Source organism: Salvelinus alpinus, chromosome 8 (genome assembly GCF_045679555.1).
Source record: "Salvelinus alpinus chromosome 8, SLU_Salpinus.1, whole genome shotgun sequence".
NCBI classification, from domain to species: Eukaryota; Metazoa; Chordata; class Actinopteri; order Salmoniformes; family Salmonidae; genus Salvelinus; species Salvelinus alpinus.
Genome location: NC_092093.1, coordinates 5,507,469 through 5,530,630, shown reverse-complemented (window position 1 = coordinate 5,530,630; position 23,162 = coordinate 5,507,469). Strand labels below are relative to the sequence as shown.

General features: G+C 43.1%; 1 protein-coding gene across 1 annotated transcript in view; it reads right to left on the bottom strand.

Annotated features, from left to right (window-relative positions):
• blk (BLK proto-oncogene, Src family tyrosine kinase) overlaps positions 1-23,162 on the bottom strand; it is a 66,558-nt gene that overhangs the window by 41,171 nt on the left and 2,225 nt on the right. Inside the window, exons 3-9 of the mRNA XM_071412478.1 lie at positions 13,609-13,639; positions 13,135-13,228; positions 12,822-12,920; positions 11,882-11,985; positions 11,325-11,474; positions 2,395-2,547; positions 1,932-2,111 (exon numbers count right to left, since the gene is read on the bottom strand). Of these exons, the coding sequence (XP_071268579.1) occupies positions 1,932-2,111; positions 2,395-2,547; positions 11,325-11,474; positions 11,882-11,985; positions 12,822-12,920; positions 13,135-13,228; positions 13,609-13,639 (811 nt within the window). The remainder of the gene's footprint in view (positions 1-1,931; positions 2,112-2,394; positions 2,548-11,324; positions 11,475-11,881; positions 11,986-12,821; positions 12,921-13,134; positions 13,229-13,608; positions 13,640-23,162) is intronic.

The window sequence follows — 23,162 nt, the reverse complement described above, 5'->3', positions numbered from 1 at the left end:
ACAGGTGCCATTAATACAGGTAACGATTGGAGGACAGAGGAGCCTCTTAAAGAAGAAGTTACAGGTCTGTGAGAGCCAGAAATCTTGCTTGTTTGTAGGTGACCAAATACTTATTTTCCACCATAATTTGCAAATAAATTCATTAAAAATCCTACAATGTGATTTTCTGGATTTTTTTTCTCATTTTGTCTGTCATAGTTGAAGTGCACCTATGATGAAAATTACAGGCCTCTCTCATCTTTTTAAGTGGGAGAACTTGCACAATTGGTGGCTGACTAAATAATTTTTTGCCCCACTGTAATTTCAGATACAGTGGGGAGAACAAGTATTTGATACACTGACGATTTTGCAGGTTTTCCTACTTACAAAGCATGTAGAGGTCTGTCATTTTTATCATAGGTACACTTCAACTGTGAGAGAAGGAATCTAAAACAAAAATCCAGAAAATCACATTGTATGATTTTTAAGTAATTAATTTGCATTTTATTGCATGACATAAGTATTTGATACATCAGAAAAGCAGAACTGAATATTTGGTACAGAAACCTTAGTTTGCAATTACAGAGATCATACGTTTCCTGTAGTTCTTGACCAGGTTTGCACACACTGCAGCAGGGATTTTGGCCCACTCCTCCATACAGACCTTCTCCAGATCCTTCAGGTTTCGGGGCTGTCGCTGGGCAATACGGACTTTCGGCTCCCTCCAAAGATTTTCTATTGGGTTCAGGTCTGGAGACTGGCTAGGCCACTCCAGGACCTTGAGATGCTTCTTACGGAGCCACTCCTTAGTTGCCCTGGCTGTGTGTTTCGGGTCGTTGTCATGCTGGAAGACCCAGCCACGACCCATCTTCAATGCTCTTACTGAGGGAAGGAGGTTGTTGGTCAAGATCTCGCGATACATGGCCCCATCCATCCTCCCCTCAATACGGTGCAGTCGTCCTGTCCCCTTTGCAGAAAAGCATCCCCAAAGAATGATGTTTCCACCTCCATGCTTCACGGTTGGGATGGTGTTCTTGGGGTTGTACTCATCCTTCTATTCCTGCAAACACGGCGAGTGGAGTTTAGAGCAAAAAGCTCTATTTTTGTCTCATCAGACCACATGACCTTCTCCCATTCCTCCTCTGGATCTTCCAGATGGTCATTGGCAAACTTCAGACGGGCCTGGACATGCGCTGGCTTGAGCAGGGGGACCTTGCGTGCGCTGCAGGATTTTAATCCATGACGGCGTAGTGTGTTACTAATGGTTTTCTTTGAGACTGTGGTCCCAGCTCTCTTCAGGTCATTGACCAGGTCCTGCCGTGTAGTTCTGGGCTGATCCCTCACATTCCTCATGATCATTGATGCCCCACGAGGTGAGATCTTGCATGGAGCCCCAGACCGAGGGTGATTGACCGTCATCTTGAACTTCTTCCATTTTCTAATAATTGTGCCAACAGTTGTTGCCTTCTCACCAAGCTGCTTGCCTATTGTCCTGTAGCCCATCCCAGCCTTGTACAGGTCTACAATTTATCCCTGATGTCCTTACACAGCTCTCTGGTCTTGGCCATTGTGGAGAGGTTGGAGTCTGTTTGATTGAGTGTGTGGACAGGTGTCTTTTATACAGGTAACGAGTTCAAACAGGTGCAGTTAATACAGGTAATGAGTGGAGAACAGGAGGGCTTCTTAAAGAAAAACTAACAGGTCTGTGAGAGCCGGAATTCTTACTGGTTGGTAGGTGATCAAATACTTATGTCATGCAATAAAATGCAAATTAATTACTTAAAAATCATACAATGTGATTTTCTGGATTTTTGTTTTAGATTCCGTCTCTCACAGTCTGTCTCTCTCTCTCTCTCTCTCTCTCTCTCTCTCTCTCTCTCTCTCTCTCTCTCTCTCTCTCTCTCTCTCTCTCTCTCTCTCTCTCTCTCTCTCTCTCTCTCTCTCTCTCTCACCATTGATCATGAACTCTGTGACGATGTAGATGGGTTCCATGGTGACGACGGCGTGGAGGCGGACCAGTCTGTCGTGTTGCAGCTGCTTCATCAGGTTAGCCTCCTGCAGGAAGGCCTCAGGCTCCATGGTCCCTTCCTTCAGGGTCTTCACCGCCACCTTCTGATTGCCCTTATAGTAACCTGGCCATAGGGGACGAGTCGAGAAGAACCCATAAGTCATAAGAGTTATGTAACGGACTGATGACAGTTTGGAGAAAAGTGGGAAGAATATTAGTGCAAAGATAAACATAAACACACACACACACACACACACACACACACACACACACACACACACACACACACACACACACACACACACACACACACACACACACACACACACACACACACACACACACACACACACACACACACACACACACACACACACACACACACATTGCTTCAGCATATCTCGTACCCATCCAGACTTCTCCAAACTGTCCTGCTCCCAACTTCCTGACCATTTTCAGCGAGTCTCTGGGTATCTCCCACTCGTCCTGGGCCCACGGCTGAATGGGGGCCTTCGGCTTGCAGGGGGCGTTCAGACGCTGACACAACCCATCACACGTACCTATGACATAACAACAGACCCCAGAGAGAATTAGAGCCTGTCAGCCATCCCCGTTGCTCAGCAACCGACCTCAGAGAGAATTAGAGCCTGTCAGCCATCCCTGTGACACAGCAACAGACCCCAGAGAAAATGACAGCCTGTCAGCCATCCCCGTTGCTCGGCAACCGACCTCAGAGAGAATTAGAGCCTGTCAGCCATCCCTGTGACACAGCATCAGACCCCAAAGAGAATTACAGCCTGTCAGCCATCCCCGTTGCTCGGCAACAGACCTCAGAGAGAATTACAGCCTGTCAGCCATCCCTGTTGCTCAGCAAAAGACCTCAGAGAGAATTACAGCCTGTCAGCCATCCCTGTTGCTCGGCAACAGACCCCAGAGAGAAACACATTCCCTATTTATAATTTTTATTGTTATTGATTGCGGTAGAGCACCCAGCCAAAAGGCATCTGAAGACGTATAACAAAGGTGATTTGGTGAACCATGCTCGCTAGTTTAGTAACCTTTCCAGAGGCATGAAGATTCGAAATAACAAACAAAAAAACTCTTCGCTTTACATGACATTTGGGCCTGGATTCAATCGGATCAAGTGTTAACCGGCGATGGCAGACACCCGCATAGCGCGTGTTTTTGCTGTCGGAGGTGGAACTGTGTTGGAGCAGACACAATAAGTGAACAGCTGCTCTCGAGATCAATGTCTTGAAGCCACACCCGCCCCACTCATGTTAGACGTTCAATATGAGAAAGTGTAGATTTATGTCGAAATAATTTCGCACAAATGTAAAAATCATTCAACAAAAGAATTAGGATTTATATCATCCTAATGGAGGTGTAGATTACATCTATTATCTATCATCCTAATGGAGGTGTAGATTACATCTATCATCCTAATGGAGGAGTAGATTACATCTATCATCCTAATGGAGGTGTAGATTACATCTATCATCCTAATGGAGGAGTAGATTACATCTATCATCCTAATGGAGGTGTAGATTACATCTATCATCTATCATCCTAATGGAGGAGTAGATTACATCTATCATCCTAATGGAGGAGTAGATTACATCTATCATCCTAATGGAGGAGTAGATTACATCTATCATCCTAATGGAGGAGTAGATTACATCTATCATCCTAATGGAGGAGTAGATTACATCTATCATCCTAATGGAGGAGTAGATTACATCTATCATCCTAATGGAGGAGTAGATTACATCTATCATCCTAATGGAGGATTAGATTACATCTATTATCTATCATCCTAATGGAGGAGTAGATTACATCTATCATCCTAATGGAGGAGTAGATTACATCTATCATCCTAATGGAGGAGTAGATTACATCTATCATCCTAATGGAGGAGTAGATTACATCTATCATCCTAATGGAGGAGTAGATTACATCTGTCATCCTAATGGAGGAGTAGATTACATCTATCATCCTAATGGAGGAGTAGATTACATCTGTCATCCTAATGGAGGAGTAGATTACATCTATCATCCTAATGGAGGAGTAGATTACATCTATCATCCTAATGGAGGAGTAGATTACATCTATCATCCTAATGGAGGTGTAGATTACATCTATCATCCTAATGGAGGAGTAGATTACATCTATCATCCTAATGGAGGAGTAGATTACATCTATCATCCTAATGGAGGATTAGATTACATCTATTATCTATCATCCTAATGGAGGAGTAGATTACATCTATCATCCTAATGGAGGAGTAGATTACATCTGTCATCCTAATGGAGGAGTAGATTACATCTATCATCCTAATGGAGGAGTAGATTACATCTATCATCCTAATGGAGGAGTAGATTACATCTATCATCCTAATGGAGGTGTAGATTACATCTGTCATCCTAATGGAGGAGTAGATTACATCTATCATCCTAATGGAGGAGTAGATTACATCTGTCATCCTAATGGAGGAGTAGATTACATCTATCATCCTAATGGAGGAGTAGATTACATCTATCATCCTAATGGAGGAGTAGATTACATCTATCATCCTAATGGAGGTGTAGATTACATCTATCATCCTAATGGAGGTGTAGATTACATCTATCATCCTAATGGAGGAGTAGATTACATCTATCATCCTAATGGAGGCGTAGATTACATCTATCATCCTAATGGAGGAGTAGATTACATCTATCATCCTAATGGAGGAGTAGATTACATCTATCATCCTAATGGAGGAGTAGATTACATCTATCATCCTAATGGAGGTGTAGATTACATCTATCATCCTAATGGAGGTGTAGATTACATCTGTCATCCTAATGGAGGAGTAGATTACATCTATCATCCTAATGGAGGAGTAGATTACATCTGTCATCCTAATGGAGGAGTAGATTACATCTATCATCCTAATGGAGGTGTAGATTACATCTGTCATCCTAATGGAGGAGTAGATTACATCTATCATCCTAATGGAGGAGTAGATTACATCTATCATCCTAATGGAGGAGTAGATTACATCTATCATCCTAATGGAGGTGTAGATTACATCTATCATCCTAATGGAGGTGTAGATTACATCTATCATCCTAATGGAGGTGTAGATTACATCTATCATCCTAATGGAGGTGTAGATTACATCTATCATCCTAATGGAGGTGTAGATTACATCTATCATCCTAATGGAGGAGTAGATTACATCTATCATCCTAATGGAGGAGTAGATTACATCTATCATCCTAATGGAGGAGTAGATTACATCTATCATCCTAATGGAGGTGTAGATTACATCTATCATCCTAATGGAGGAGTAGATTACATCTATCATCCTAATGGAGGAGTAGATTACATCTATCATCCTAATGGAGGAGTAGATTACATCTATCATCCTAATGGAGGTGTAGATTACATCTATCATCCTAATGGAGGTGTAGATTACATCTATCATCCTAATGGAGGAGTAGATTACATCTATCATCCTAATGGAGGTGTAGATTACATATATCATCCTAATGGAGGAGTAGATTACATCTATCATCCTAATGGAGGAGTAGATTACATCTATCATCCTAATGGAGGTGTAGATTACATCGATCATCCTAATGGAGGAGTAGATTACATCTATCATCCTAATGGAGGTGTAGATTACATCTATCATCCTAATGGAGGTGTAGATTACATCTATCATCCTAATGGAGGAGTAGATTACATCTATCATCCTAATGGAGGAGTAGATTACATCTATCATCCTAATGGAGGAGTAGATTACATCTATCATCCTAATGGAGGAGTAGATTACATCGATCATCCTAATGGAGGAGTAGATTACATCTATCATCCTAATGGAGGTGTAGATTACATCTATCATCCTAATGGAGGTGTAGATTACATCTATCATCCTAATGGAGGAGTAGATTACATCTATCATCCTAATGGAGGAGTAGATTACATCTATCATCCTAATGGAGGAGTAGATTACATATGTTATCCTAATGGAGGAGTAGATTACATCTATCATCCTAATGGAGGAGTAGATTACATCTATCATCCTAATGGAGGAGTAGATTACATCTATCATCCTAATGGAGGAGTAGATTACATCTATCATCCTAATGGAGGAGTAGATTACATCTATCATCCTAATGGAGGAGTAGATTACATCTATCATCCTAATGGAGGAGTAGATTACATCTATCATCCTAATGGAGGAGTAGATTACATCTGTCATCCTAATGGAGGAGTAGATTACATCTATCATCCTAATGGAGGAGTAGATTACATCTATCATCCTAATGGAGGTGTAGATTACATCTATCATCCTAATGGAGGAGTAGATTACATCTATCATCCTAATGGAGGTGTAGATTACATCTATCATCCTAATGGAGGAGTAGATTACATCTATCATCCTAATGGAGGAGTAGATTACATCTATCATCCTAATGGAGGAGTAGATTACATCTATCATCCTAATGGAGGTGTAGATTACATCTATCATCCTAATGGAGGAGTAGATTACATCTATCATCCTAATGGAGGAGTAGATTACATCTATCATCCTAATGGAGGAGTAGATTACATCTATCATCCTAATGGAGGTGTAGATTACATCTATCATCCTAATGGAGGAGTAGATTACATCTATCATCCTAATGGAGGTGTAGATTACATCTATCATCCTAATGGAGGTGTAGATTACATCTATCATCCTAATGGAGGAGTAGATTACATCTATCATCCTAATGGAGGAGTAGATTACATCTATCATCCTAATGGAGGAGTAGATTACATCTATCATCCTAATGGAGGAGTAGATTACATCTATCATCCTAATGGAGGTGTAGATTACATCTATCATCTATCATCCTAATGGAGGAGTAGATTACATCTATCATCCTAATGGAGGTGTAGATTACATCTATCATCCTAATGGAGGAGTAGATTACATCTATCATCCTAATGGAGGAGTAGATTACATCTATCATCCTAATGGAGGAGTAGATTACATCTATCATCCTAATGGAGGTGTAGATTACATCTATCATCTATCATCCTAATCGGAGGAGTAGATTACATCTATCATCCTAATGGAGGTGTAGATTACATCTATCATCCTAATGGAGGTGTAGATTACATCTATCATCTATCATCCTAATGGAGGAGTAGATTACATCTATCATCCTAATGGAGGTGTAGATTACATCTATCATCCTAATGGAGGTGTAGATTACATCTATCATCCTAATGGAGGCGTAGATTACATCTATCATCCTAATGGAGGAGTAGATTACATCTATCATCCTAATGGAGGAGTAGATTACATCTATCATCCTAATGGAGGAGTAGATTACATCTATCATCCTAATGGAGGAGTAGATTACATCTATCATCCTAATGGAGGAGTAGATTACATCTATCATCCTAATGGAGGAGTAGATTACATCTATCATCTATCATCCTAATGGAGGAGTAGATTACATCTATCATCCTAATGGAGGAGTAGATTACATCTATCATCCTAATGGAGGTGTAGATTACATCTATCATCCTAATGGAGGAGTAGATTACATCTATCATCCTAATGGAGGTGTAGATTACATCTATCATCCTAATGGAGGAGTAGATTACATCTATCATCCTAATGGAGGAGTAGATTACATCTATCATCCTAATGGAGGTGTAGATTACATCTATCATCCTAATGGAGGAGTAGATTACATCTATCATCCTAATGGAGGTGTAGATTACATCTATCATCCTAATGGAGGTGTAGATTACATCTATCATCCTAATGGAGGAGTAGATTACATCTATCATCTATCATCCTAATGGAGGAGTAGATTACATCTATCATCCTAATGGAGGTGTAGATTACATCTATCATCCTAATGGAGGAGTAGATTACATCTATCATCCTAATGGAGGTGTAGATTACATCTATCATCCTAATGGAGGAGTAGATTACATCTATCATCCTAATGGAGGAGTAGATTACATCTATCATCCTAATGGAGGTGTAGATTACATCTATCATCCTAATGGAGGTGTAGATTACATCTATCATCCTAATGGAGGAGTAGATTACATCTATCATCTATCATCCTAATGGAGGAGTAGATTACATCTATCATCCTAATGGAGGTGTAGATTACATCTATCATCTATCATCCTAATGGAGGAGTAGATTACATCTATCATCCTAATGGAGGAGTAGATTACATCTATCATCTATCATCCTAATGGAGGAGTAGATTACATCTATCATCCTAATGGAGGAGTAGATTACATCTATCATCCTAATGGAGGAGTAGATTACATCTATCATCCTAATGGAGGAGTAGATTACATCTCACATTCCAGTGTTCCAATTTGTAAACAAGGCTGCATGTTTACAAGGTCCCAAACAGAACATTTCAGCAGATCCTTTTAACCATATGCTATGAGGCTTTTTAACATAAACACTTGATGTGCTGATTTTAGTGTCTGTGTTGTGTTTTTAATGCCGTATTTATTGGTAATGTATGTATTGGCTGGTGCATTCAAATTTCCCCTCTGGGGGATTAATAAAATATTATTTTATGGCGACTCCGCTTTAAATACAGTGCATTCGGAATGTATTCAGACCCCTTGACTTTTTCAATATTTTGTTACGTTACAGCCTTATTCAAAAAAAAAAGAAAAAAAATGTATGCACTCATCAATCTACACACAATACAGCATAATGTCAAAGCAAAAACAGATTTTTATAAATTTTTGCAAATGTATTACCAATAACAAAAACTGATATATAATATTTAAGTAAGTATTCAGACCCTTTACTCAGTACTTTGTTGAAGCACCTTTGGCAGCGATTACAGCCTCGAGTCTTCTTGGGTATGACGCTACAAGCTTGGCACTCCTGTATTTGGGGAGTTTCTCCCATTCTTCTCTGCAGATTCTCTCAAGCTCTGGATGGGGAGTGTTGCTGCACAGCTATTTTCAGGTCTCTGCAGAGATGTTAGATCGGTTTCAAGTCAACTTGTTCCTGAAGCCATTCCTGCGTTGTCTTGGCTGTGTGCTAAGGGTCGTTGTCCTGTTGGAAGGTGAACCTTAACCCCAGTCTGAGGTTCTGAGCGCTCCGGAGCAGGTTTTCATCATGGAGTTCTCATTACTCTGCTCTGTTCATCTTTCCTCAATCCTGACTAGTCTCCCAGTTATTGGTCCCCTTCCCCAGATCTGTGCCTCGACACAATCCTGTTTCAGAGCTTTATGGACAATTCCTTCAACCTCATGGCTTGGTTTTTGCTCTGACATGCACTGTCAACTGTGGGACCTTATATAGACAGGTGTGTGCCTTTCCAAATCATGTTCAATCAATTGAATTTACCACAGGGGGACTACAATCAAGTTTTTAAAACATCTCAAGGATTAGCAATGGAAACAGGATGCACCGGAGCTCAATGTCAAGTCTCATAGCAAAGGGTCTGCATACTTAAGTATATAAGGTATTTCCATTTTTTATCTCTTTTTCATGATATCCAAATGCAGAACCTAGGTATCATCATTACAGTCTCATTGCTGCAAGGAGAGGGTAAAGGTCGAAAGCCATACGTCCTCTGAAACACAACTCTGCCAAGCCACACTGCGTCTTGACACACTACCCGCTTAACCCAGGAAGACAGTCGCACCAATGCATGCCGCTTCATGCGTATCCCGGTCGCAGCCAGCTGCAACACAGCCCGGGATCGAACCTAGGTCTGTAGTGATGCCTCTAGCACTGCGATGCAGTTCCTTAAACCGCTGCGCCACTTAGGATTCCCCGTATTTTGATTTTAATAAATGTGCTAACATTTCAGTGAACCTGTTTTTGCGTTGTCATTATGGAGTATTGTGTACAGATTGATGAGGATAAAAAAATGTATGTAATCCATTTTAGAATAAGGCTGTAACGTAACAATATGTGGAAAAAGTCAAGGGGTCTGAGTACTTTCTGAATACACTGTATCTAGCTTAAATACCTCATACCTCTCCACATTGACTTGGTACTGGTACTCCCTGTATATAGCGCCATTCTTGTGTATTTTATTCCTCTTATGCTACAAATACAAATGTTCCACATCGTTGGGAAGGGCTCATTTCATTTCGGCTCAGGGGACAAATAAAATGTGATTTGATGAGAGAGAACCTATCTGATTTAGGAATGTGATTTGATGAGAGAGAACCTATCTGATTTAGGAATGTGATTTGATGAGAGAGAACCTATCTGATTTAGGAATGTGATTTGATGAGAGAGAACCTATCTGATTTAGGAATGTGATTTGATGAGAGAGAACCTATCTGATTTAGGAATGTGTCTGTGGGGGGGGGAGGCTGGTCTACTTATTTGGTTATTCGGCCACCACAGTAGAGGAAAGAGCACTGCTCACCTCGACAGGAAATTAAGCAGTGCACAACATGAGGCAGAGAGAACCTCCTTAAGCTTCTAATCAAGAAGAAATTTACTTCACTATATCTAAAGAGTTGACGTACTTCCTGCTAGCTGATAGTAAGATCCTCATCCTCTCATACGGGTAACGTATAGATGTAGGTTGGCCTCTTCGGTCTATTTGACGTGTAAGGAAGTCAAGTTGTTAAGTTTTGCTGAAGCCGTGAAAAGGTCAGAGATTGTTCAGTGATAGCACGTTGCGCAATCACACGTGAACCACGACGACCACGCCAACGTAGCGGGCTTAAATCTACACTCGGGTTAAAAAACATCGGTGTAGTTAACTGGTTTACTTTGAAATGCCACACGATGATTGGATTCCAGTCTACGGCTTTAACTCCTTGACCTTAAGAGGTCATATGAACTTTAACCTCAAACTTCCTTATGTTTTTTTTTTTCTACAAGGTATTCTTTACCCCAGGACACTTCAACAGTAGACTATCCAGGGAAATAAAGAAAAAATATAACCCTGATGTTTATGGTTGTCACGCCCGTGATGAGGGTGGGTATGTGTGTTTGTCTTGTCTAGGGTTTTTTGTTTATCTATGGGGATTTTTGTATGTCTAGGTAATGTAGGTTTATGGTGGCCTGAATTGGTTCCCAATCAGAGGCAGCTGTTTATCGTTGTCTCTGATTGGGGATCCTATTTAGGTGGCCATTTTCCATTTAGGTTTTGTGGGTAGTTGTCTATGAGTAGTTGCATGTCAGCACTCAGTTATTTTATAGCTTCACGTTCGTTTTTGTTAGTTTGTTTCAGTGTTCCTCAAAGAAGAATGTATTCAAATCACGCCGCGCCTTGGTCATCCTCATTACGACGAACGAACGTGACAAACGGTCATTTTAACTCACGTGTGTAGTACTTGACCAGCTCCTGCAGGGAAGAGAAGGAGGTGGACGGAGAGATGTAGAACCCTCCGTTATCCAGGGTGCGGATCTTGTAGTGTTTCACCACATCCCCATGCTCCTGCCCTGCGTCTCTGATGGACAGGGAGAAAGCACCTTTGGGCGACATGTAAATGATACATACGGTGTTAGTGTGTGTTTAGATATTACTGCACGGTCGGGAACTAGAAGCACAAGCATTTTCGCTACACTCGCATTAACCTCTGCTAACCATGTGTATGTGACAAATAAAATTTGATTTGATTTGTTTAGCTTACAGCTTTATGAGGCTTTTTTTTTTCAGTTCTTGATATCGGGTTTGTATCAGTTTGTTTACTGAATATGTCAGTTCTGTTTAATGTCAATTATATGGTTATACGTACAAGATGGATGATTTGACCATTCCAAGTCTTTCAGTATTATATTTTTGGAGCTATTTTGAATTTAAAAATATATATATATATGTTGTGTTGTTCAGAAAATGGCGATGTTGTACTTTAAAAGACAGAGAGGATGATTCTGACCTTTGGTGGTCTCACTCTCTCGAACTAGAAAAGACCCAGTTTTATTCCCCGGAGCCAGGAGAAGACGCTCTGTCTCTCTACGACTCAGGTCCTTGAAAAACCATCTACAATACATGGAAGAACAGGCAAGTGTCGGCAAATAATGTGTTACATACTTAGCATACGGATACAGGAAGCATACTGATACAGGAAGTATACGGATACAGGAAGTATACGGATACAGGAAGCATACTGATACAGGAAGCATACGGATACAGGAAGCATACTGATACAGGAAGGATACGGATACAGGAAGCATACTGATACAGGAAGCATACGGATACAGGAAGCATACTGATACAGGAAGGATATGGATACAGGAAGCATACTGATACAGGAAGCATACGGATACAGGAAGCATACTGATACAGGAAGGATACTGATACAGGAAGCATACTGATACAGGAACCATACTGATACAGGAAGGATATGGATACAGGAAGCATACTGAGACAGGAAGCATACGGATACAGGAAGCATACTGATACAGGAAGGATATGGATACAGGAAACATACTGATACAGGAAGCATACTGATACAGGAAGGATATGGATACAGGAAACATACTGATACAGGCAGCATACTGATACAGGAAGCATACGGATACAGGAAGCATACTGATACAGGAAGCATACTGATGCAGGAAGAATACGGATACAGGAAGCATACGGATACAGGAAGGATATGGATACAGGAAGCATACTGATACAGGAAGCATACGGATACAGGAAGCATACTGATACAGGAAAGGAAAGTGGTTTTAATTTCCTGTCAACACAACTCAGTTCATTTATAATGATCTATGGTGAAGTATGTATTGTAAACGTATGATAACCCGTGCTCGAAGTGTTCAATAATCAAAAAGAAAATGGCTGACTTATGTCAGAGCAGATTCACTTACTTTTCTATTTCTAGGGTGTCTACTCTGGCCACGTACGTACATGGAATGCACCCTTCCTCTCCCGTCACCAGTGACTTAGCAAGCCACCAGTCCCCATTCCTTCACAGAACAACAACAGAGCATGTTTTGTCTACTTCGTTACACGTCAAAATGAGCTACGTAACGGTGCCTCCAAAGGGTACTGCTATCCTGTATTATTACACTGAGGATATGTTATCAGACTATTGTCTGAGAACCCAACATTAGCATGACATCTCCCTATGAATTATAATGAGTGACCGTTTGTTCTAAATCAGAACTGTACTGTACTCACTCCTCGAGGATCTGAAGCCTCTCTCCCTTTTTGAACGGCAGGTCATTGTCCGTGGTTGGTTTGAAGTCGTGCAGAGCAATGGCAACGTCTTCGTCTGGAAGGGACAGGAATATATGTAAAGGTGAAGTTTCTAGTTTCGTATCAACAAAACTCTGACAATCGTCGTCATTGTAAAAGGGTTTGCAAAATGATGTTCTGAAACAGGTTGACAAATGATGTTCTGAAACAGGTTGACAAATGATGTTCTGAAACAGGTTGACAAATGATGTTCTGAAACAGGTTGACAAATGATGTTCTGAAACAGGTTGGCAAATGATGTTCTGAAACAGGTTAACAAATGATGTACTGAAACAGGTTGACAAATGATGTTCTGAAACAGGTTGACAAATGATGTTCTGAAACAGGTTGACAAATGATGTTCTGAAACAGGTTGACAAATAATGTTGTGAAACAAGTTGACAAATTGTAACTTACCATTACCGGAAGCCTGTTCCGTATTGTGTGCCTGAGTGAAGAAAATACATTTGTGAGAATGATAAGATGTCATATTATCATTATTCATAAATACACTAAATAAAAATAAAAAGTCAGTAACCGTATTAATCCCTGATTCACATCTATGATGTCATACATGGAAGAAAAATGGGGCAAAAGGTCAAATAACCGTCCTGTTTTGAGAAAGGGTGGAATGAATTGTCCACTTTCGTTACTCTATTGTCAAATCAAATCAAATGTCACATGCTCTGAATACGGTGAAATGCTTACTTACAAGCCCTTAAACCAACAATGCAGTTGAAAGAAAATAGAGTTAAGAAAATACTTACTAAATAAGCTAAAACAAAATAAAATAACAATATTGAGGCTATATACAAGGGGTATTGGTAACAATTCAATGTGCGGGGGTAAAGGTTAGTGTAGGTAAGTTGTACATGTACGGTAAGTAGAGGTAAAGTGACTATGCATGGATAATAAACAGCGAGTAGCAGCAGTGTTAAAACAAGGCCCTTAACCAACAATGCAGTTTTAAGAAAATACCCCCCAAAAAGTAAGAGATAAGAATAACAAATAATTAAAGAGCAGCAGTAAATAACAATAGCGGGGCTATATACAGGGGATACCAGTACAGAGTCAATGTGCGGGGGCACCGGTGTCGAGGTAATTGAGATAATATGTACATGTAGGTAGAGTTATTAAAGTGACTATGCATAGATAATAACAACACAGAGTAGCAGCAGCGTAAAAGAGGGGGGGGGCAATGCAAATAGTCTGAGTAGCCATTTGATTAGATGTTCAGGAGTCTTATGGCTTGGGGGTAGAAGCTGTTTAGGAGCCTCTTGGTCCTAGACTTGGTGCTCCGGTACCGCTTTCCGTGCGGTAGTAGAGAGAACAATCTATGACTAGGGTGGCTGGTGTCTTTTACAATTTTTAGGGCCTTCCTCTGACACCACCTGGTATAGAGGTCATGGATGGCAGGAAGCTTGGCCCCGGTGATGTACTGGGCCGTACGCACTACCCTCTTTCTAAGATAATGGTGTTGATGTGAGCCATGACCAGCCTTTCCAAGCATTTCATGGCTACAGATGTGATTGCTATGAGTTGGTAGTCATTTAGGCAGGTTACCTTAGTGTTCTTGGGCACAGGGACTATGGTGGTCTGCTTCAAACATGTTGGTATTACAGACTGGGTCAGGGAGAGGTTGAAAATGTCAGTGAAGACACTTGCCAGTTGGTCAGTGCATTCTCACAGTACACGTCCTGGTAGTCCGTCTGGCCCTGCGGCCTTGTGATTGTTGACCTGATTAAAGGTCTTACTCACATCGGCTGCGGAGAGAGTGATCACACAGTCATCCGGAACAGCTGATGCTCTCATGAATGTTTCTGTGTTATTTTCCTCGAAGCGAGCATAGAAGTTATTTAGCTCGTCTGGTAGGCTTGTGTCACTGGGCAGCTCTCGGTTGTGCTTCCCTTTGTAGTCTGTAATGGTTTGCAAGCCCTGCCACATCCGACGAGCGTCAGAGCGGGTGTAGTACGATTCGATCTTAGTCCTGTATTGACGCTTTGCCTGTTTGATGGTTCGTCGGAGGGCATAGCGGGATTTCTTATAAGCTTCCGGGTTAGGAGCCATTTGGACCTAGACTTGGCGCTCCGGTACCGCTTGCCGTGCGGTAGCAGACAGAACAGTCTATAACTTGGGTGACTGGAGTCTTTGACAATTTTTTGGGGCTTTCCTCTGACACCGCTTAGTGTATAGGTCCTGGTTGGCAGGAAGCTTGGCCCCAGTGATGTTCTGGGCCGTACGCACTACCCTCTGTGGGGCCTTGCAGTCGGATGCCAAGCATTCGCCATACCAGGCGGTGATGCAACCGGTCAGAATGTTCTTGATGGTCCAGCTGTAGAAGTTGTTGAGGATCTGGGGACCCATGTCATCTTTCATACATACAGTACAGTGTGGTTGGTGGAGTTGGATGTATATGTGTACTCACAGTGTGGTTGGAGGAGTTGGGTGTATATAGGTACTCACAGTGTGGTTGGAGGAGTTGGGTGTATATATGTACTCACAGTGTGGTTGGAGGAGTTGGGTGTATATATGTACTCACAGTGTGGTTGGTGGAGTTGGGTGTATATAGGTACTCACAGTGTGGTTGGAGGAGTTGGGTGTATATATGTACTCACAGTGTGGTTGGAGGTGTTGGGTGTATATAGGTACTCACAGTGTGGTTGGAGGAGTTGGGTGTATATAGGTACTCACAGTGTGGTTGGAGGAGTTGGGTGTATATAGGTACTCACAGTGTGGTTGGAGGAGTTGGGTGTATATGTGTACTCACAGTGTGGTTGGAGGAGTTGGGTGTATATAGGTACTCACAGTGTGGTTGGTGGAGTTGGGTGTATATAGGTACTCACAGTGTGGTTGGAGGAGTTGGGTGTATATAGGTACTCACAGTGTGGTTGGTGGAGTTGGGTGTATATAGGTACTCACAGTGTGGTTGGTGGAGTTGGGTGTATATGTGTACTCACAGTGTGGTTGGAGGAGTTGGGTGTATATAGGTACTCACAGTGTGGTTGGAGGAGTTGGGTGTATATATGTACTCACAGTGTGGTTGGAGGAGTTGGGTGTATATGTGTACTCACAGTGTGGTTGGTGGAGTTGGGTGTATATGTGTACTCACAGTGTGGTTGGAGGAGTTGGGTGTATATATGTACTCACAGTGTGGTTGGAGGAGTTGGGTGTATATGTGTACTCACAGTGTGGTTGGAGGAGTTGGGTGTATATATGTACTCACAGTGTGGTTGGAGGAGTTGGGTGTATATGTGTACTCACAGTGTGGTTGGTGGAGTTGGGTGTATATGTGTACTCACAGTGTGGTTGGAGGAGTTGGGTGTATATATGTACTCACAGTGTGGTTGGAGGAGTTGGGTGTATATGTGTACTCACAGTGTGGTTGGTGGAGTTGGGTGTATATGTGTACTCACAGTGTGGTTGGAGGAGTTGGGTGTATATATGTACTCACAGTGTGGTTGGAGGAGTTGGGTGTATATGTGTACTCACAGTGTGGTTGGTGGAGTTGGGTGTATATGTGTACTCACAGTGTGGTTGGAGGAGTTGGGTGTATATATGTACTCACAGTGTGGTTGGAGGAGTTGGGTGTATATGTGTACTCACAGTGTGGTTGGTGGAGTTGGGTGTATATGTGTACTCACAGTGTGGTTGGAGGAGTTGGGTGTATATATGTACTCACAGTGTGGTTGGAGGAGTTGGGTGTATATGTGTACTCACAGTGTGGTTGGTGGAGTTGGGTGTATATGTGTACTCACAGTGTGGTTGGAGGAGTTGGGTGTATATATGTACTCACAGTGTGGTTGGAGGAGTTGGGTGTATATGTGTACTCACAGTGTGGTTGGTGGAGTTGGGTGTATATGTGTACTCACAGTGTGGTTGGAGGAGTTGGGTGTATATATGTACTCACAGTGTGGTTGGTGGAGTTGGGTGTATATGTGTACTCACAGTGTGGTTGGAGGAGTTGGGTGTATATATGTACTCACAGTGTGGTTGGAGGAGTTGGGTGTATAGGTACTCACAGTGTGGTTGGAGGAGTTGGGTGTATATAGGTACTCACAGTGTGGTTGGAGGAGTTGGGTGTATATGTGTACTCACAGTGTGGTTGGAGGAGTTGGGTGTATATGTGTACTCACAGTGTGGTTGGAGGAGTTGGGTGTATATAGGTACTCACAGTGTGGTTGGTGGAGTTGGGTGTATATGTGTACTCACAGTGTGGTTGGAGGAGTTGGGTGTATATAGGTACTCACAGTGTGGTTGGTGGAGTTGGGTGTATATAGGTACTCACAGTGTGGTTGGTGGAGTTGGGTGTATATGTGTACTCACAGTGTGGTTGGAGGAGTTGGGTGTATATAGGTACTCACAGTGTGGTTGGAGGAGTTGGGTGTATATATGTACTCACAGTGTGGTTGGAGGAGTTGGGTGTATATAGGTACTCACAGTGTGGTTGGTGGAGTTGGGTGTATATAGGTACTCACAGTGTGGTTGGTGGAGTTGGGTGTATATAGGTACTCACAGTGTGGTTGGAGGAGTTGGGTGTATATAGGTACTCACAGTGTGGTTGGTGGAGTTGGGTGTATATGTGTACTCACAGTGTGGTTGGAGGAGTTGGGTGTATATAGGTACTCACAGTGTCGTTGGAGGAGTTGGGTGTATATATGTACTCACAGTGTGGTTGGAGGTGTTGGGTGTATATAGGTACTCACAGTGTGGTTGGAGGAGTTGGGTGTATATAGGTACTCACAGTGTGGTTGGAGGAGTTGGGTGTATATAGTTACTCACAGTGTGGTTGGAGGAGTTGGGTGTATATAGGTACTCACAGTGTGGTTGGAGGAGAAGAGTGTATATAGGTACTCACAGTGTGGTTGGAGGAGTTGGGTGTATATAGGTACTCACAGTGTGGTTGGAGGAGTTGGGTGTATATAGCTACTCACATTGTGGTTGGAGGAGTTGGGTGTATATAGGTACTCACAGTGTGGTTGGAGGAGAATAGTGTATATAGGTACTCACAGTGTGGTTGGAGGAATTGGGTGTATATAGGTACTCACAGTGTGGTTGGAGGAGTTGGGTGTATATAGGTACTCACATTGTGGTTGGAGGAATTGGGTGTATGTAGGTACTCACAGTGTGGTTGGAGGTGTTGGGTGTATATAGCTACTCACATTGTGGTTGGAGGAGTTGGGTGTATGTAGGTACTCACAGTGTGGTTGGAGGAGTTGGGTGTATATAGGTACTCACAGTGTGGTTGGAGGAGTTGGGTGTATATAGCTACTCACATTGTGGTTGGAGGAGTTGGGTGTATAGGTACTCACAGTGTGGTTGGAGGAGTTGGGTGTATATAGGTACTCACAGTGTGGTTGGAGGAGTTGGGTGTATATAGGTACTCACAGTGTGGTTGGAGGTGTTGGGTGTATATAGCTACTCACATTGTGGTTGGAGGAGTTGGGTGTATATAGGTACTCACAGTGTGGTTGGAGGAGTTGGGTGTATATAGGTACTCACAGTGTGGTTGGAGGAGTTGGGTGTATATAGCTACTCACATTGTGGTTGGAGGAGTTGGGTGTATGTAGGTACTCACAGTGTGGTTGGAGGTGTTGGGTGTATATAGGTACTCACAGTGTGGTTGGAGGAGTTGGGTGTATATAGGTACTCACAGTGTGGTTGGAGGAGTTGGGTGTATGTAGGTATTCACAGTGTGGTTGGAGGTGCTGGGTGTATAGGTACTCACATTGTGGTTGGAGGAGTTGGGTGTATATAGGTACTCACAGTGTGGTTGGAGGAGTTGGGTGTATATAGCTACTCACATTGTGGTTGGAGGTGTTGGGTGTATATAGGTACTCACAGTGTGGTTGGAGGAGTTGGGTGTATATAGGTACTCACAGTGTGGTTGGAGGAGTTGGGTGTATATAGGTACTCACAGTGTGGTTGGAGGAGTTGGGTGTATATAGGTACTCACAGTGTGGTTGGAGGAGTTGGGTGTATATAGGCACTCACAGTGTGTTTGGAGGTGTTGGGTGTATATAGGTACTCACAGTGTGGTTGGAGGTGTTGGGTGTATATAGGTACTCACAGTGTGGTTGGAGGAGTTGGGTGTATATAGGTACTCACAGTGTGGTTGGAGGTGTTGGGTGTATATAGGTACTCACAGTGTGGTTGGAGGTGTTGGGTGTATATAGGTACTCACATTGTGGTTGGAGGAGTTGGGTGTATATAGCTACTCACAGTGTGGTTGGAGGAGTTGGGTGTATATAGGTACTCACATTGTGGTTGGAGGAGTTGGGTGTATGTAGGTACTCACAGTGTGGTTGGAGGTGTTGGGTGTATATAGGTACTCACAGTGTGGTTGGAGGAGTTGGGTGTATGTAGGTACTCACAGTGTGGTTGGAGGTGTTGGGTGTATATAGGTACTCACAGTGTGGTTGGAGGAGTTGGGTGTATATAGGTACTCACATTGTGGTTGGAGGAGTTGGGTGTATAGGTACTCACAGTGTGGTTGGAGGAGTTGGGTGTATATAGGTACTCACAGTGTGGTTGGAGGAGTTGGGTGTATATGTGTACTCACAGTGTGGTTGGTGGAGTTGGGTGTATATGTGTACTCACAGTGTGGTTGGAGGAGTTGGGTGTATATATGTACTCACAGTGTGGTTGGAGGAGTTGGGTGTATATGTGTACTCACAGTGTGGTTGGTGGAGTTGGGTGTATATGTGTACTCACAGTGTGGTTGGAGGAGTTGGGTGTATATATGTACTCACAGTGTGGTTGGAGGAGTTGGGTGTATATGTGTACTCACAGTGTGGTTGGTGGAGTTGGGTGTATATGTGTACTCACAGTGTGGTTGGAGGAGTTGGGTGTATATATGTACTCACAGTGTGGTTGGAGGAGTTGGGTGTATATGTGTACTCACAGTGTGGTTGGTGGAGTTGGGTGTATATGTGTACTCACAGTGTGGTTGGAGGAGTTGGGTGTATATATGTACTCACAGTGTGGTTGGAGGAGTTGGGTGTATATGTGTACTCACAGTGTGGTTGGTGGAGTTGGGTGTATATGTGTACTCACAGTGTGGTTGGAGGAGTTGGGTGTATATATGTACTCACAGTGTGGTTGGAGGAGTTGGGTGTATATGTGTACTCACAGTGTGGTTGGTGGAGTTGGGTGTATATGTGTACTCACAGTGTGGTTGGAGGAGTTGGGTGTATATATGTACTCACAGTGTGGTTGGAGGAGTTGGGTGTATATGTGTACTCACAGTGTGGTTGGTGGAGTTGGGTGTATATGTGTACTCACAGTGTGGTTGGAGGAGTTGGGTGTATATATGTACTCACAGTGTGGTTGGAGGAGTTGGGTGTATATGTGTACTCACAGTGTGGTTGGTGGAGTTGGGTGTATATGTGTACTCACAGTGTGGTTGGAGGAGTTGGGTGTATATATGTACTCACAGTGTGGTTGGTGGAGTTGGGTGTATATGTGTACTCACAGTGTGGTTGGAGGAGTTGGGTGTATATATGTACTCACAGTGTGGTTGGAGGAGTTGGGTGTATAGGTACTCACAGTGTGGTTGGAGGAGTTGGGTGTATATAGGTACTCACAGTGTGGTTGGAGGAGTTGGGTGTATATGTGTACTCACAGTGTGGTTGGAGGAGTTGGGTGTATATGTGTACTCACAGTGTGGTTGGAGGAGTTGGGTGTATATAGGTACTCACAGTGTGGTTGGTGGAGTTGGGTGTATATGTGTACTCACAGTGTGGTTGGAGGAGTTGGGTGTATATAGGTACTCACAGTGTGGTTGGTGGAGTTGGGTGTATATAGGTACTCACAGTGTGGTTGGTGGAGTTGGGTGTATATGTGTACTCACAGTGTGGTTGGAGGAGTTGGGTGTATATAGGTACTCACAGTGTGGTTGGAGGAGTTGGGTGTATATATGTACTCACAGTGTGGTTGGAGGAGTTGGGTGTATATAGGTACTCACAGTGTGGTTGGTGGAGTTGGGTGTATATAGGTACTCACAGTGTGGTTGGTGGAGTTGGGTGTATATAGGTACTCACAGTGTGGTTGGAGGAGTTGGGTGTATATAGGTACTCACAGTGTGGTTGGTGGAGTTGGGTGTATATGTGTACTCACAGTGTGGTTGGAGGAGTTGGGTGTATATAGGTACTCACAGTGTGGTTGGAGGAGTTGGGTGTATATATGTACTCACAGTGTGGTTGGAGGTGTTGGGTGTATATAGGTACTCACAGTGTGGTTGGAGGAGTTGGGTGTATATAGGTACTCACAGTGTGGTTGGAGGAGTTGGGTGTATATAGCTACTCACAGTGTGGTTGGAGGAGTTGGGTGTATATAGGTACTCACAGTGTGGTTGGAGGAGAAGAGTGTATATAGGTACTCACAGTGTGGTTGGAGGAGTTGGGTGTATATAGGTACTCACAGTGTGGTTGGAGGAGTTGGGTGTATATAGCTACTCACATTGTGGTTGGAGGAGTTGGGTGTATATAGGTACTCACAGTGTGGTTGGAGGAGAAGAGTGTATATAGGTACTCACAGTGTGGTTGGAGGAGTTGGGTGTATATAGGTACTCACAGTGTGGTTGGAGGAGTTGGGTGTATATAGGTACTCACATTGTGGTTGGAGGAATTGGGTGTATGTAGGTACTCACAGTGTGGTTGGAGGTGTTGGGTGTATATAGCTACTCACATTGTGGTTGGAGGAGTTGGGTGTATGTAGGTACTCACAGTGTGGTTGGAGGAGTTGGGTGTATATAGGTACTCACAGTGTGGTTGGAGGAGTTGGGTGTATATAGCTACTCACATTGTGGTTGGAGGAGTTGGGTGTATAGGTACTCACAGTGTGGTTGGAGGAGTTGGGTGTATATAGGTACTCACAGTGTGGTTGGAGGAGTTGGGTGTATATAGGTACTCACAGTGTGGTTGGAGGTGTTGGGTGTATATAGCTACTCACATTGTGGTTGGAGGAGTTGGGTGTATATAGGTACTCACAGTGTGGTTGGAGGAGTTGGGTGTATATAGGTACTCACAGTGTGGTTGGAGGAGTTGGGTGTATATAGCTACTCACATTGTGGTTGGAGGAGTTGGGTGTATGTAGGTACTCACAGTGTGGTTGGAGGTGTTGGGTGTATATAGGTACTCACAGTGTGGTTGGAGGAGTTGGGTGTATATAGGTACTCACAGTGTGGTTGGAGGAGTTGGGTGTATGTAGGTATTCACAGTGTGGTTGGAGGTGCTGGGTGTATAGGTACTCACATTGTGGTTGGAGGAGTTGGGTGTATATAGGTACTCACAGTGTGGTTGGAGGAGTTGGGTGTATATAGCTACTCACATTGTGGTTGGAGGTGTTGGGTGTATATAGGTACTCACAGTGTGGTTGGAGGAGTTGGGTGTATATAGGTACTCACAGTGTGGTTGGAGGAGTTGGGTGTATATAGGTACTCACAGTGTGGTTGGAGGAGTTGGGTGTATATAGGTACTCACAGTGTGGTTGGAGGAGTTGGGTGTATATAGGCACTCACAGTGTGTTTGGAGGTGTTGGGTGTATATAGGTACTCACAGTGTGGTTGGAGGTGTTGGGTGTATATAGGTACTCACAGTGTGGTTGGAGGAGTTGGGTGTATATAGGTACTCACAGTGTGGTTGGAGGTGTTGGGTGTATATAGGTACTCACAGTGTGGTTGGAGGTGTTGGGTGTATATAGGTACTCACATTGTGGTTGGAGGAGTTGGGTGTATATAGCTACTCACAGTGTGGTTGGAGGAGTTGGGTGTATATAGGTACTCACATTGTGGTTGGAGGAGTTGGGTGTATGTAGGTACTCACAGTGTGGTTGGAGGTGTTGGGTGTATATAGGTACTCACAGTGTGGTTGGAGGAGTTGGGTGTATGTAGGTACTCACAGTGTGGTTGGAGGTGTTGGGTGTATATAGGTACTCACAGTGTGGTTGGAGGAGTTGGGTGTATATAGGTACTC